The sequence below is a fragment of the Pocillopora damicornis genome, chromosome 4 (assembly GCF_964200805.1).
Source record: "Pocillopora damicornis chromosome 4, jaPocDami1.2, whole genome shotgun sequence".
Classification (NCBI taxonomy): Eukaryota; Metazoa; Cnidaria; class Anthozoa; order Scleractinia; family Pocilloporidae; genus Pocillopora; species Pocillopora damicornis.
Window position 1 is genome coordinate 25,584,552 of NC_142673.1, and position 13,502 is coordinate 25,598,053.

Sequence of the window (13,502 nt, forward strand, 5' to 3'; positions counted from 1 at the left end):
TTATAGAGTCATTCGTGTCAATAGGGAAACGATGACATACAAAGCTACAACAGTCCCAAACCCATTCCTAAGAACTTGAAGGGGACGACAAGAGGGCAGTAAATGGGCGGGTAGACTTCCTTCATTAGTCCCAGGTCCCTCTGATAGTGGCTCTAGTTGGCCTTTTAGTTTCCTTGATCTAAAGGGAGTTAACATGAGAAATATGTGGGCTAAGATTGTGGAATTTTGGTACAAGGATGCAAAAACACCCATCTGATTATATTTTAGGTTCCACTTTACAGACAACTAGAGTCGATCTTCGTTCCCGAAGAGGAGCGTTGGCTCATTTTCCAAAACAGCAACTGATTGTCACGTGAGCAGGTGACTTGACTTTCACCGAGGGTCCCCCTCTCGTAAGTTTATCTTTCGGCTGAGAGATGGCAGGCAATTTGGCAAGATATAAAAAAAGTGTCTTCATACTGTTATTTCCAGGGGGAAAAAATATCCTCCATTACAGGCAGTTAGCCACATTCCAGTCAATCCTCAGTTCTTCTCTCAGAGAACTCGTCAATAGTATCAGCGAGAATGTAAGAGATGTACTGATATCAGTAATAAGCTGAGAAATCAGTGCTCTATTATTCCGGTGAAACCTTGAACCATTATGATGAAAGAAACCACAAAAACCTTTAGTCATGGACCCATCATCATGTGAGTCTCGTCTTAATAACCTGTAAATCCTGGTTGCACACAGATATTTTCTTAAGATTGATTTTGATTTTATTTATTTAGCAGTTAATTACAAAAGGAATTAAATAAATTACATCAATAAAATTTCATTAAATAGTTTTTTTGTCAAATAATTTCAAATAATAGTTGCGCCTACGCAACGCATAGAAATCGATGATTGTAAAATCAATCCTTGCAATTTTATGTTTCTCACACAAGTGAGTGTTTTTTCTCTTTTCTTTTTTCTTCCTTTTTTTGTGCAAAAATGCTCATGGTTTTTTCTTAGTATCATGAGTATTTCTAAGAAGAAAGAGTTGTACTGATTAAATGATTAATTGACTTGGTGACTGACTGATTGTCTGACAGAGTTACAGGCAGAAAGGCTGACAGACTGTTTAGCTACCACTAGACCGATCGTCATGCAGCATCTCGTGGTACGAATCTTCAGCTTCACCGTTTGATTGCCAAGTAAAAATGAAATATTTAGGCTGGTTTCTTGCCTTAAAGACTCGGCTCGCATTTTTTCTTTTAAACAGTAGCTTGTAAACTGAAAAATCTGTCAGATTTCACGCATGTAAAATAAAGATTTATCTTGTTCCGAGGTAGGGCACCGGCGCCTTTGACAAAAGTTGTGCGCACTTGTCTCATGGAAACGATCAAGATTCTTTCATAAGGTAAAGAAAAATTTGCCCAGAGCGCCTGGGACCTAGATACCCAATGCATCAATGATTTTTTCTATTGATCAAAATATTAACAGACTGATTCCAAATCATCCGTTGTAGACAAAAAGGGCCCTCTCTAAAGATTGAAAAGATTTAAAGATTGGTAAGGCTGACAAAAATTGTGCGCACTTGTCTCATGGAAATGCTTAAGATTCTTTCGTAAAGTAAAGAAAAATTTGCCCAGTGCGTCCGGGACCTGGATACCCGATGCAACAATTATTTTTCCTATTGATCCCGATCATCCGTTGTAGACAAAAAAGGCTCTCTCTAAGTCTAAATTCCATTTTTGGGAGAATGTCCACCCATCGCTTCTTTGGGATTTAAACTGATAACATGATTAAGAGCTCAGTGGGCGCTTTCTTAACCCTTAAACTCCCATGAGTGACCAACACAGAATTTCTCATTACAATATCAATTCAATATCAACCAGATAAGTGAGGAGAATAAAGAAAAATATCAATTTGGGGATAATTAGTTGATCCAATACTAAATTCTCTGAACTAAAATTATAAGAATTATATGTTTGACAGTAAGGAGAATTACCAATTTGATCTGGGAGTTAAAGAGTTAAACTGTGAGTTCTCCTTGTAGGTACTGCCGGACCAGGTGTTGTTTCAAAAATGGTCCCAGAAAATTTCTAGTTCTTTGGTTCCGAGCATATCTGAAGGAGCTTCCCATGAATCCAACTTTTTCGCACACTCATTCGAGCGTTTCATTTCTTCTTCTGCTTCCTCAGTTCTTCCAAGACCACGAAGAGCAACTGCCATGGCCTGGTGAGTGAAAATCAGCTCGTCGTACGTGTCCAGTACTTCTTCTTGCAAATCAGCTGCCTCTTCAAGAAGTTTAAGGGCACTGAAATAGATACAGCGGTATATTATGTACTTCCCACACTCTTTCTCTTAAGGAGTGTCAGAGACTTGCATCTATCTGATACATTGCTATATGTAATGTTATCTAGAAATCTAAACTGAGGTGTAAGGAGTTGAAACCATTGATAAGAATGACGGTATTCCTCCGTCTTCACGTTCAAAAAAAATAGTCTTGCAATTCAAAAAGGAAAACAAAATTGCCGTGTGATGCGATCTTATAAATTATTACCTTCAAATCATTGACTGGAATTTTTCAAAATACAAGGAGGTCTAAGGAGCCACGACCAGGTGGCATCAAATCCAGAAGACAAGGGAAGTGAGTCAACAAGTAAAACGGCACCTCGTTACGCGCTCCTCTCGCTACAATACATATCAGCCTGTCGTCTTCGCGCGAATACGAAATAAACTTTTCCGGACCACATGGACAAAAGACTACCCCCGTCAGGACTTGAATAAACTCCGCTACCCTTTCACAACTGTAACATCCGCGTGAACTTGACATTTTGTTAGACTCGCATTGATTATTTTAAGAGGCAAAAATGTTTCTTCGTGCTATTGCGTCGTGGTTCTCCCTTATGTCAAAACTTTTATCAAGGAGTATGGGATCTACAGAATGCTGAATGATAAATAGCAAAGCATCTATACTCACGTTTCATAATCTTGTTTCGCAGTAAAAGCTACTCCTAGATCATAGAGAGACTTCGCCGTTTCTTGGTGATTCCCCAACAGTTGCCTTCGTATTTCTACTGATTTACTGATATATTTAATGGCGTTGTCGTAGTCACCCAAAGCATGGTAACTGTTGCCAATCCAGTTGAGAGTGGTCGCCGTAAACGGGTGGTCACCAAGGTTCTCTTCATAAACAGGCAGCACATGAATCAGCCTTGTATGGATAGCTAACATATGTTTTCGCTGCACCATTTGAGAAGCTGCGAGTCAAAATAAATAGAGCGATAAATCAGAAGAATGCGATGACAGACTGCAGACTGACTTCCTCTATAAATATGTATATATATATATATATATATGTATATAACTAACTGCAGACAGTACTGTTTCGGCCTTCTGGGCCTCATCAGTGTAGTGCTGATGCTAGGATGGAGGTAAGACCATATAGCCACCCCAAGTGATCTCACATATGTGGGATCATCTAGGCCATGCCAGAGTGCTCAAACTAGAAAAACTAGTGAGCATGCATAATGCTAGCGGCAATGACTCATCCTAGTAGAGTGCTCAATTTGGACATGAAAGCAAAGCTTTGTATGCCAAAGAGCTATATATATATATATATATATATATATATATATATATATATATATATATATATATATATATAAATGAAGGAATCATAGAGGACGCATCGATTCTCTTTTACTCTGAGTTTCTCGCCTAAGCGCTCGTCAGACAGAACTTATATGTATATATCCAACAATATCACTAGCTAATTATTGCATCACTTACGACACATGATTCATAAATAATTTTGATTGTGGTATGCTTTGCCAAGCTTACGCAAAAAATCAGAGGATCTCAATAGCAAGACCTACAGGTTTTACAGCAGATATTGAATTGAGTTGATGTGTTTCTGATAATTCCTTCTGAATACTGTTCATTCGTAAATATGATTATGATTGAAGCAATAAGAACTGAAATTGCTACAAACCTGCTAAATCATCAAAACAAGCAGCCTTCATGACTTTGTCTTTGCTCCTTTTGAATTTCTTTGCTCTATCCTTTCGCAATTTCAAAGCGATGTCGATGTATTCAAAACCCTTGCTAACGCTCCCCTCACAAACACAACAAAAGCCAAGCTTGCTCAAGCACTGGGCACGAGTTGCGTCGCTGACGTCTTTAGCTGTTGACTGAATTTGATTTGCCTGAGTCAGAGTTTCCTTTGCTTGATTCAATGCTCTTTGACAAATATGAGGTGTACATGTGCAGCTTAACATTACTTTCATTCCAATGTTCGTTAAGCAAGCGCTGCGGAGAAAGGGACATCGATGAGCTAGCTTGTAAAAGAGCAACTGAAACTCTTGTTTGTTCATCACTTTGGCAAGAAATACAGCTGCTTTGTTGAAGGCCTTAATGCACTTCTCCCTCAAGGTTTGGTCAAGCTCAGGATGATCGTCTCCACACCAAGCCATGGCTTCTCGAATGTTGTTCTTTTCTAAAATGTACTGAACAATTGCCGACTTGCAATCTTTACTCAAGAAAGTTTTATAAAGAGTAACGACTAAGGTACTGTAGTGACAAATAAAAGTCGATTTGGCTTCTGTATGACCCGGCTTCAGTGACAGGAAACCTTTAATGAAAGGATCAAGAGAGAAATTACGTCTTCTGTCGAAGCGAAGAAGGCTGCTTTGCTTCAGGCAATTCAGACACGTTTGCAAATCGCCTTCGACTGATAACTCAAAGACTGTTTGGAATTGTTCTCGGGTGAATGAGCATGGAAATGTAGAAAAAATTACAAGAATCTTCTGATTTTCATGACTTAAGCGATCAAAACATACTTGAAGACAGTTGTAAATGCGATCCTCGTTGGCTAAAAAATCGGCATCTAGTTCTCTAGCAAGACAACTTGGCGAAGTTGTGGAAAGTCGACGGGCCGCCTCATGGGGATTTTCTCTCTTTAGAATTGAGATTACTATGCAGATTACCAGGGGGATACCACCACAAACTTTGACCAGATCTTTGATCAAGTCTTCTTCCAGACCATCGTCACACTTTTCAAACATGGAAGCTGAATCCTTTTCGTTAAGAGGCTCTAGATCAATCAGTTCAACTGGGAAATACGCATTAAAATCATAGATTATTCTGGATGTCAGCAGAAGTTGAATGTTTGGCCTTTGTCCCAAATCTTTAAAAAATGTCAGAAAGTCGTCCTTCATATATTTTCCACAAACTTTGGTGTTGTAATTCGTGGATTTTAAATCCTGGTAGCATTTATCGTTGCTAACTTGATCCTCAAGATGCAGCAGGTTGTCAATGTTTTCAATGATCAACAGCACGCTATTTTTCTGTAATGATGATAAGCGACGAAATATTTCAGTCATTGTGTTCTCACCGGGACCGAACCCCAAAGCTTCGATAATTTTGCTTTCCAAGTCTTCTACACAAGTAACATCTCGTGGATTAACGTAAGCAATGGCCTTTTTCACTTCCATCATCCTATGAGCGACTTCTATTACCACCGACGTTTTTCCATATCCAGGCGGTGCGACAATTTCAACAGCCTTTTTTGAAGACAGGGCGCTAATTATGTTTCCACAAATATCACTGCGACCCACTAAATTCGTTCGGTCTGGCAAGCTTCCAAAGTGACCGGATTGTTCCTGCACTTCTGCAACTATAAAATAAATAAAAATGACTTTACTGAAATTACAGGAATACCATTTTAACCATTTATGTTTTGCCAACATTGTCACGAAATGACCCATCTTTGACGGCGAAGAATGTTTGTTCCCCACTTCTCTCTGGGAAGACAGTGGCAGTACAGAGATCGAGATTACCAACACCAGGTTAGGAAGAAGAGTTAGAGCCGGAAGACGTTTTTCGCACCTTCTGAATATTGGCTACCAAACAATAGAGGAAACAAAGGGAAGAATTTCCTGGCAAGCCCAACAAAACTAAATGTGTCTAAACACCTGTGGCAAACACTTGAACAAGACATATAAACGAAAAATTTTCCATTAGCATCGAATGAGATAAACGTTTTCCTTCTTACCTTGCTTAGGAGGCGAACCACGCCTTTCTCTCCTGCGGCTGGTTGAAATCATCGCAAGTGTTGGATCTGACACGTTCAAGCTGTCCTGAAATGAACACCCAAGTTCTTTTAAAACTGAGTCTGAAAAAAAAAGGGCAAATATACACAGTCAGAGAGATTATATTTAATATCGAGATAATTTTCATTGTTTCTTTCGTTTTAACGGCATTTGCACAATGCACATAAGAGATCACAAAGCTGATACTCTATTAAAAAGGAGAAAAGGGATTTTGGACAGGTATAACAATAAATACCACATTGTCAAAATCCCAAATTACCTATTAGATAATAATTGGCCTTACTTACCAATTGTGTTCGGAAAATGCCTTGATATTATCTGTATGGCGTCATTTCGCTGGATCTTTTCAAGTGCCTGTGCAATATCACTTAGCGTTGTTTCAGGGAACCGAGCGGCCACCCATTCCAAGACCTCTTTGGTAGGACTTTTCCTGCATTGTTGGACATCAGCAAACTGTCGAAGAATTTCGGCTGGTACTTCCAACTCACAGGCCAGATGTACATAGTTTTTGACGCCGATATTGTCATCTCGATTAAGTTCTCGCGATATCTTTTCTAATAGTTCTGATCCAGGGATAATGACATCCTTAAGTAATACCTCATCTGCAGAGAAATATGCCCATGAATCATTTTCTGTAAACTTTCCGCAAAAGGGCCTAAATAAAGAGATTATATTCGCCTAATTTATTTGTGAACTATTCATGCAGCCAATAGCACATAAGTCTCAGTATAAGAAAAACCTGAATAATAAATGAAATTGAATTTTAACTTTACAATTTAGATAAAAAACCTCTAAGGACCGATGGTGTTTAGCTCATTTAAAATCGAGAAGCATACTGAACATTCTTCATCATTTTATGTCACGTTATTTGCAATATGCAATGTTGAGATATTACCTCCTAGGTTCTTATTTTTAAGAAAGTTCATCAAATCCCTCCTGTCAATAGAATCCAGAGCTTCCTTGAGACTATTAAGTGGCAATTGTGGGCAACTAGTAGCCAAATACTGGAACAGTTTGCCGGTCGGATTTTCTGTGGATCGTCTTTCAAACGTCCAACATGTGATTCTCTGCACGCCCAGTTTAATTGCCAAGGTGTACCAGTTTGACAAAACCAGTGACCGCCCATCCAGAGCCAAGGCAAGTTCGTCCAAAATACCAGCTCTGGGTGAAGGGGCTTCACTTGGTTTAGTGATTACATCAACAACTCTCTCAGAGTCAATGCAAACAACTAATAAATATAAAAATTATAAACAGTAGAATTATAAAAACATTAAGGATCATGATACAAGACATGATACAAAACAACAAACAGAACATCTCATAATTCACTTTCATGCAGTGTTTCTCATGACACACGTTTCCTCCTCAAATAAAATACACGAGTTGTGTCATGCAGGTAGTCAAAGACTGCATTCGTCAACCAATAGATTAGTCCTTCAAAACGTAATTGAATGCTGTCTACAATCCGTGTACTTTGGACAGTTGACAAATGGGTCATACATGAGACAACGCCGTCTCTAAGAAGCAAACACAACGTTGACAAGCTGTTTCACCAAGAAATATCAAATTCTGTGTTTATAGAGCTACTTAAGAGGAGCAAAATCTCTCCAAAAGTCCTTCGTCAGTAAGTCCCCTTAAATGATGACACAGACAGTATAGCCTCACATTTGACTATGATTATTTTTTTGTTACCTTCTGTGGTCAGTAAATTGAGTAGGTCGTTTCTCCCGATCTCCAACATGGTCTCCTTTAGTTCTTTAATCGTTAAATCCGGTTTCCAGGACTCAAGAAAATCAAATAATTGGAATGTAGGACTGAAGTCACCGTACTGTTCTAATCGTTTGATGACATCCACCTCAACTTCCAGCGTTGATGCTAAATGTTTCCAATTATTTATAAATCTCATATCCCGGTCCAAGCACAGACTTAACTGTCCTATGAATTCTGGATTACCCCTTAGAATGTGGGATAACTTGGACCCTAAACATCGAATAGAATAAAGTATTATTTGCAATCAATTCCCGGAAATTTACTCTGAACCCACTTTCGAAGAAACAAATATGACGAACTTAGTCAAGAATCAACGATGAGTACAGTGTAAAACAGAAGTCCATGATAGCTTAATGTAAACGAGAAACATACCCAATAAAAGAATAAAAATGCACAGGCAAATAAAAAAAATGGGGTCGATCTATTGCTCCAACGACGAAGCATTTCTAACCCTCAATGAAGCATGGAGGCGATATTTAAATTGTCACGCCAGTTGATGTCATTGCGCATCTGTGTACCTATATTACTTAGTAAAAGCTTTGAAATTGTTAGCGCATAGGATCGTCCGATGTATGTCTTGTTAGTAACCTAATCGTTAATCAGGTAATTTAGTGTTAATAAATGAGTTGAAAACGTAAATTGGCCACCGCAAAGAGTTGAAAGGCTGACGTTTCGAGCGTTAGCCCTTAGTTTAAAGCAGCTTGTTTAGGTGATTTTTTTATTAAATAATAAAAGAACCTGGAGAGTTTGTGGCATTCTTGAAATTATACTCAACACTAGCGGGGATACCTACCTTCAATGCAAACTATCTATCGAAATTATTAATATTTTTATGGTAATTTCGAGTAATCGTGAGCTACAGTCTCCTTTGTCGAAAACTTACGAATGCACTCAGCCAGGATTTGTTGCAGAGGAAGATCGAATATCAAGGTACTTGCTACATACAGGAGGAAATTACTAACCAGTCAAAGGAACACTTGCATCCAATCGAGCCATTATGAACTTACAACCGCCGATCTCTTCGACTAGCGTCGCTCTTATTTTAGTTGAACATAACGAAATATCACGAAGGTTGTATGTGTTACGCCATATGTTGGTACTATGGAATTCACGCGAACGATAGTCTACTGTTAAGAGCTCGTACAGCTGAACTCAAAAGACGACGGAACGGAAAATGGAGCACTTTTGGGATCGATGCGATGAAAGGAATCTCAGACAATAACCCGGATATTTCATTTATTGTGTACTTTGCATAATTATATAACAGCCAGACTGGGAATTTTGGGTAGATTTCCTATGAGGTCATGATTGCATAGCAAGAATTTGAAATTTCTGCCTATTTGCTGATACGAAATTTAAAAAAAGGGTGGGGGGGCGGAAGGTTTTTTTTGTTCTAGGTTACATTCACCATTATCAGGAGCCCATTACTTGGAGCCTTCAACTGCCTTGCATTTTTGTCACGTTGGTAAAGGGTTTTTGCGTGACGCGTGATGGTGCAAGGTGACGCGTGATTGAACTCAAATTATCCGCGTGACGCGAGACCGGACATCACAACTTGATGCGTGATTTTCTATTTCACAAGTGCGTGACGCGTGATTTACAAGACTTACTAATTAGATTTCCGTGATAGTGAACGCTCTTTGACCAAGAGGAAACCAATCATTCAAAGTAAATAGCGTCTTAACAAAGATCAATAAACCGTAACAGCCGGCACACTGTTTTCTGGTCTTTTCCGTCCTTTGCAGACCTTCGCCTGACCTTGATGTCTTTGATCTTCATGGTAGGTCCAAACAATCGTAACATAATATTCATAAGTTAATATAGTTAATATTTTCACAAGGACTATGATCTTCAGTGTTCTTTTTGTCGACAGCCTGGTTGTCTCGCTTCAACAAGTAAGTCGTCTTTATTTGTCTGACAAAAAGCGATATGGCAGGTAAAATCGTTGGATGCAATATAATTTTCAACATCCGATATACATCCGATAGGTTAAAATCTTTCAGTGCTAGCTTAGTGTACTTACTCTTTTTTACGTGACGCGTGATTGGTTAAAAAACTTACTCGTGATGCGTGATTTGATAGAAAAATTCAGCGTGATGTGTGATTGGAACCTCCCCTTTGCCACCCTCTTTTCACAGACAACTCTATTCTTAGTTTGAATTTACCGCGAATTAGGACTCCTCGCGAGAGCACCTGGACCAATCAAGATTAGCGTCTGGTTAATTTCTAACTTTACTCGTTAATATATCGAAAGAAAAATGGAAGAGAGGTGTAATGATTCTTGCTATAGTTCAATTTAGCCCCTTTTTATATGTATCCTTCTACGAACTTCTTTTAACAGCGGACTCACGTTTCTCTCTTAGACTCCTATGACTCTAACTACTAACTATACCGTGTACGCTTTTCTGCACGTTATTAGTGGGTAAGAGTGAGCATGTAGCCCATTTAGTCCTTATCAGAACACTTACTCAAACATCTCACGAGAATCTCAAAAACCAACAACTTTGCTTCCGATCAAGTAAGTAGTTTTTGACTGCGAAAGCTAAAATAGGAACTTTAGTATCGGTCAGTAGAGCACGTCCACTTAAAGGTAGAATCAGCATGTGAGGCCTTTGAGGCTCTTGACTCAAGAGATTTGTATAAGGACCATAAAATAATTGGATAAATCTAAACGATTCCAAAACCTCACAACAAACAAGATAACACGACTACTTCAAGAAACGACATTCAAGCTTAGCGTATCCTACAACAGAACAAGACGGTCAAAATCAGGAAACCCGTTGTGTTTGCTAAAAACCCGAACAAATTTGAAAAAACTTTCAATTGAAATCTTACCCTAAAACTAAATAAAATTAAATTTAAATACCACTTACCATGAGGTTCCTCGTGGCTTTTGCTCGTTCCCTCTTGAGCTGCTTTTCCGTTTTTTACTTTTTTCTGGATGAAAGGACTATTCAGCCTCTGCACACTGTCTCTATCTTCAGATAGAGGTGCTGTTATTGTGAAACCGAAACGTTTCTGGCTGTGGAGTACAGCTTTGCACTTCACCATACCTTCAAAAGTACCAACTGTAGAATTTAGAATCTCTCCAGCAACAGGAACAGTAGCGTTTACAGAAACTTGGGAGATAGTGACTCCTTGGAAAGTCCCTTCTTGGTTAACGCGCGATGAAACATTCATAATCTCTCCAAGAGTAGAGTCCTTAACCTCCTGGTTGGAACTTAATTCACGATCTGTAACAGAGAAAATTTTCTCCGTTAGAACTGTATATAGCATCAACAAAGGTTGCTAAGTACCCTATCATTCAATCATGATTCATTCATTCAAAGGCAATTTGCCTCATGCAATTACTGACAACCATTATACAGGTATTTCAGAACAAAACTTTACTACAATGCAACAAAATAACCTGCAGCTAGGATTCTGAATTGAAAAATCTCATCTTTTCAGTTAGTTTCGTTTCTTTTTTTCTTGGTACTTCGCCATTCAAAGAGAGGAACGGCACTGCTGTAAAAATGTATATAAACTGTAAGAAACAAAGGGTTCTGTTAGGTCATTGACTTTCATATTTTTTTTAATGAAGCGCGAGTGAGTTTGATCAAAACCTTACCTGACACGATGCAAACAAAATAATTATGCAAAACCTAAGCAATTCCAAATATTTTTGACACAAGATTGAAAATTTCTCATAAGTAGTTCTCCTTTGTACTTACCATTTGCACTTTTAACTTGATCATCATTCAGGGATTCAAAGACTTCATCCACAGAAGGGGGAGAAAGTTGAAATTTATCATAAGCATGACCATGATTGTTCTCACATCTCGAATGCTCCAACATTTCGGCATCATCCGTATCTGTTGCGACCAATCAAAAAAAAGGCGATAAAGATCAAAGGACTTAAATAGATCTAAGAGGTTTTTGTTTTGCAGCTATAATAACAAATCCAAGGAAAACGTTACTCTTGATTCCAAACATTTCACTTCTATTCGATTTTCACTTGAATCTATCATGGCTTTATCCCAAATATCAATCTTCTAAATGTCCGAATATATTTTTACCTATATAATGGCGATAAGAAAACGTCACTCGTTTGGTTACAATTTCTTTCCGTTTTTCTACTTAATTGCAATGTGTATCATAAAGTGAAATAAATACGTAGGTTTGAAAAATTCAAAACAACGGTTATACATATCAATACACCATAACAACAAGCCCATTTTTAAAAATCTAGTGGGTTACAGAGACAACTTAGATAGAAGAATGTATCTGAAGACATGGTATTATTGAATTGCAAGTAAAAGTAGAAGCTCACATTTTGATTCAATGCACTCATCCTCATTAGAAAATTCAGTGGTAGACGGTGACTGACAAATTGATGTCTCATCGTCTGCGAAGTAGCTGCTTTGATCGTCATCATTTTCTATTTCAAGTTCCAAACCTTGGGATTCATCAGTGCCTGCTGCAACCATAACAAAAAAATTGGCATTTAAAGCCTACCAGCTGACTCTTGACTAAAAAAGTAAGAAGTAATTATTGTTCGAAGCAGCTTTTGATGAAAGCCTCTGAGTAAAGTTAAAGTACTAATTCGAAATATTTAATAACTACAGAAAACATTAATTTGAATTGGATATAAATTGAAACAAATATTTAAAAACCACATCACAATCAAAACTGAAGAATCTTTTGAAACATATGAGGAACTAGGGAAAAGAGTCATCGTATCGTGTACTCTCAGCAAGAGGTCCTAAACATTATTGGCTGAAAAAAGAGGAAAAAAAAAGCACACAAAACAGCTGACGCGAATAAAAGATTGTTTGGCTTACAAAAGATATCCTTCTTGGCAGTCGCACGCTTGAGTTCTAACCAATCAATAGTTACATTCTGAACATCACAAACGATTTCTCTTAATAACCTGCGACGAGACGAAAAAATAAATTCAATAATGCAGCGACTCCTTAGCCCAAATTACCGAGGATGAAATCAACTAAAATTATTCCCCATCAAATAATTAGCGCTCTGAAATACTTTGACCACTAACAGTAGCATTTTGGACGGTTGTTTCATATTTTCATCTCTAAACGTACGGTATTCCCATGGTGTAAGGGAGTTGCCAGCGAAAATCTACTCGTTTATATTGGACAACCCTTCCACCGTAGACTCCAGAATGAAAGGTTCAGGTTTGAAACCTTCCTGGGTAGATGTGTAATACTCTGAGTGGACAGAGGCACTATACAGTGCCTCTGTCCACTCAGGGGTATGTATTGGTACCACCTAAGTCAAGGAGAACCTGAGGAAACACTTAGGGGTTACCTGCTGGAGTAGTGAAATGTTTAATCAATCCATTTTACAGAAACCGGGATACGATTTGGCAGCGACATGGTTAAGTCTTGAATGCAGATTTTACCTGCCTATAACTAATAAAATCAACACCTTTTGTGAACATTTTGAAGGTATTTTGCTAAGTTTTGATGTCCCTTAGCTCTGGCAGTGTCTTCTGGCAAGATGGAGCTGTTCCTGTACGTTTGAAAGACTGCTTCTCCGGCTGAAGTACTGAAGATTATTTCAATACATTCGCGATCATTCGTTGCAGCGGCTGCGAATAGTATACACTGTAAAGCTTTCAGTGACAATATGTCCTTGCTCTCATCTGCCAT

General features: G+C 38.3%; 2 protein-coding genes across 2 annotated transcripts; both read right to left on the bottom strand.

Moving 5' to 3' along the window:
* Positions 1–733: 733 nt before the first annotated feature.
* On the bottom strand, positions 734–9,073 carry LOC113683537 (uncharacterized). The gene is made up of 8 exons (XM_089204076.1): positions 8,811–9,073; positions 7,771–8,058; positions 6,974–7,306; positions 6,366–6,680; positions 6,021–6,140; positions 3,960–5,642; positions 2,946–3,225; positions 734–2,279 (listed from the first exon to the last, which is right to left on the bottom strand). The coding sequence occupies exons 1-8, from the start codon at positions 8,842–8,844 to the stop codon at positions 2,042–2,044; spliced, it is 3,291 nt and encodes a 1,096-aa protein (XP_089060202.1). The 5' UTR covers positions 8,845–9,073; the 3' UTR covers positions 734–2,041.
* A 1,483-nt stretch (positions 9,074–10,556) lies between these two features.
* Positions 10,557–13,502, bottom strand: LOC149047397 (uncharacterized). Its single transcript, XM_089204259.1, has 6 exons — positions 13,279–13,502; positions 12,672–12,760; positions 12,161–12,307; positions 11,562–11,702; positions 10,722–10,901; positions 10,557–10,591 (listed from the first exon to the last, which is right to left on the bottom strand). The coding sequence occupies exons 1-6, from the start codon at positions 13,500–13,502 to the stop codon at positions 10,557–10,559; spliced, it is 816 nt and encodes a 271-aa protein (XP_089060385.1).

Excerpts from the sequence above, each read along its gene's own strand:
- LOC113683537 (XM_089204076.1), bottom strand. The coding sequence starts at position 8,844 with ATGGCTCGATTGGATGCAAGTGTTCCTTTGACTG. Across the intron at positions 5,643-6,020 it reads TGGTTCGCCTCCTAAGCAAG|TTGCAGAAGTGCAGGAACAA; the intron begins GTAAGAAGGAAA and ends TTTATTTTATAG. Across the intron at positions 3,226-3,959 it reads TTGTTTTGATGATTTAGCAG|CTTCTCAAATGGTGCAGCGA; the intron begins GTTTGTAGCAAT and ends TTTGACTCGCAG.
- LOC149047397 (XM_089204259.1), bottom strand. The coding sequence starts at position 13,502 with ATGGCAGATGAGAGCAAGGACATATTGTCACTGAAAGCTTTACAGTGT. Across the intron at positions 12,308-12,671 it reads TGCCAAGAAGGATATCTTTT|CAGGCACTGATGAATCCCAA; the intron begins GTAAGCCAAACA and ends TTATGGTTGCAG. Across the intron at positions 11,703-12,160 it reads TGAGTGCATTGAATCAAAAT|ATACGGATGATGCCGAAATG; the intron begins GTGAGCTTCTAC and ends TGGTCGCAACAG.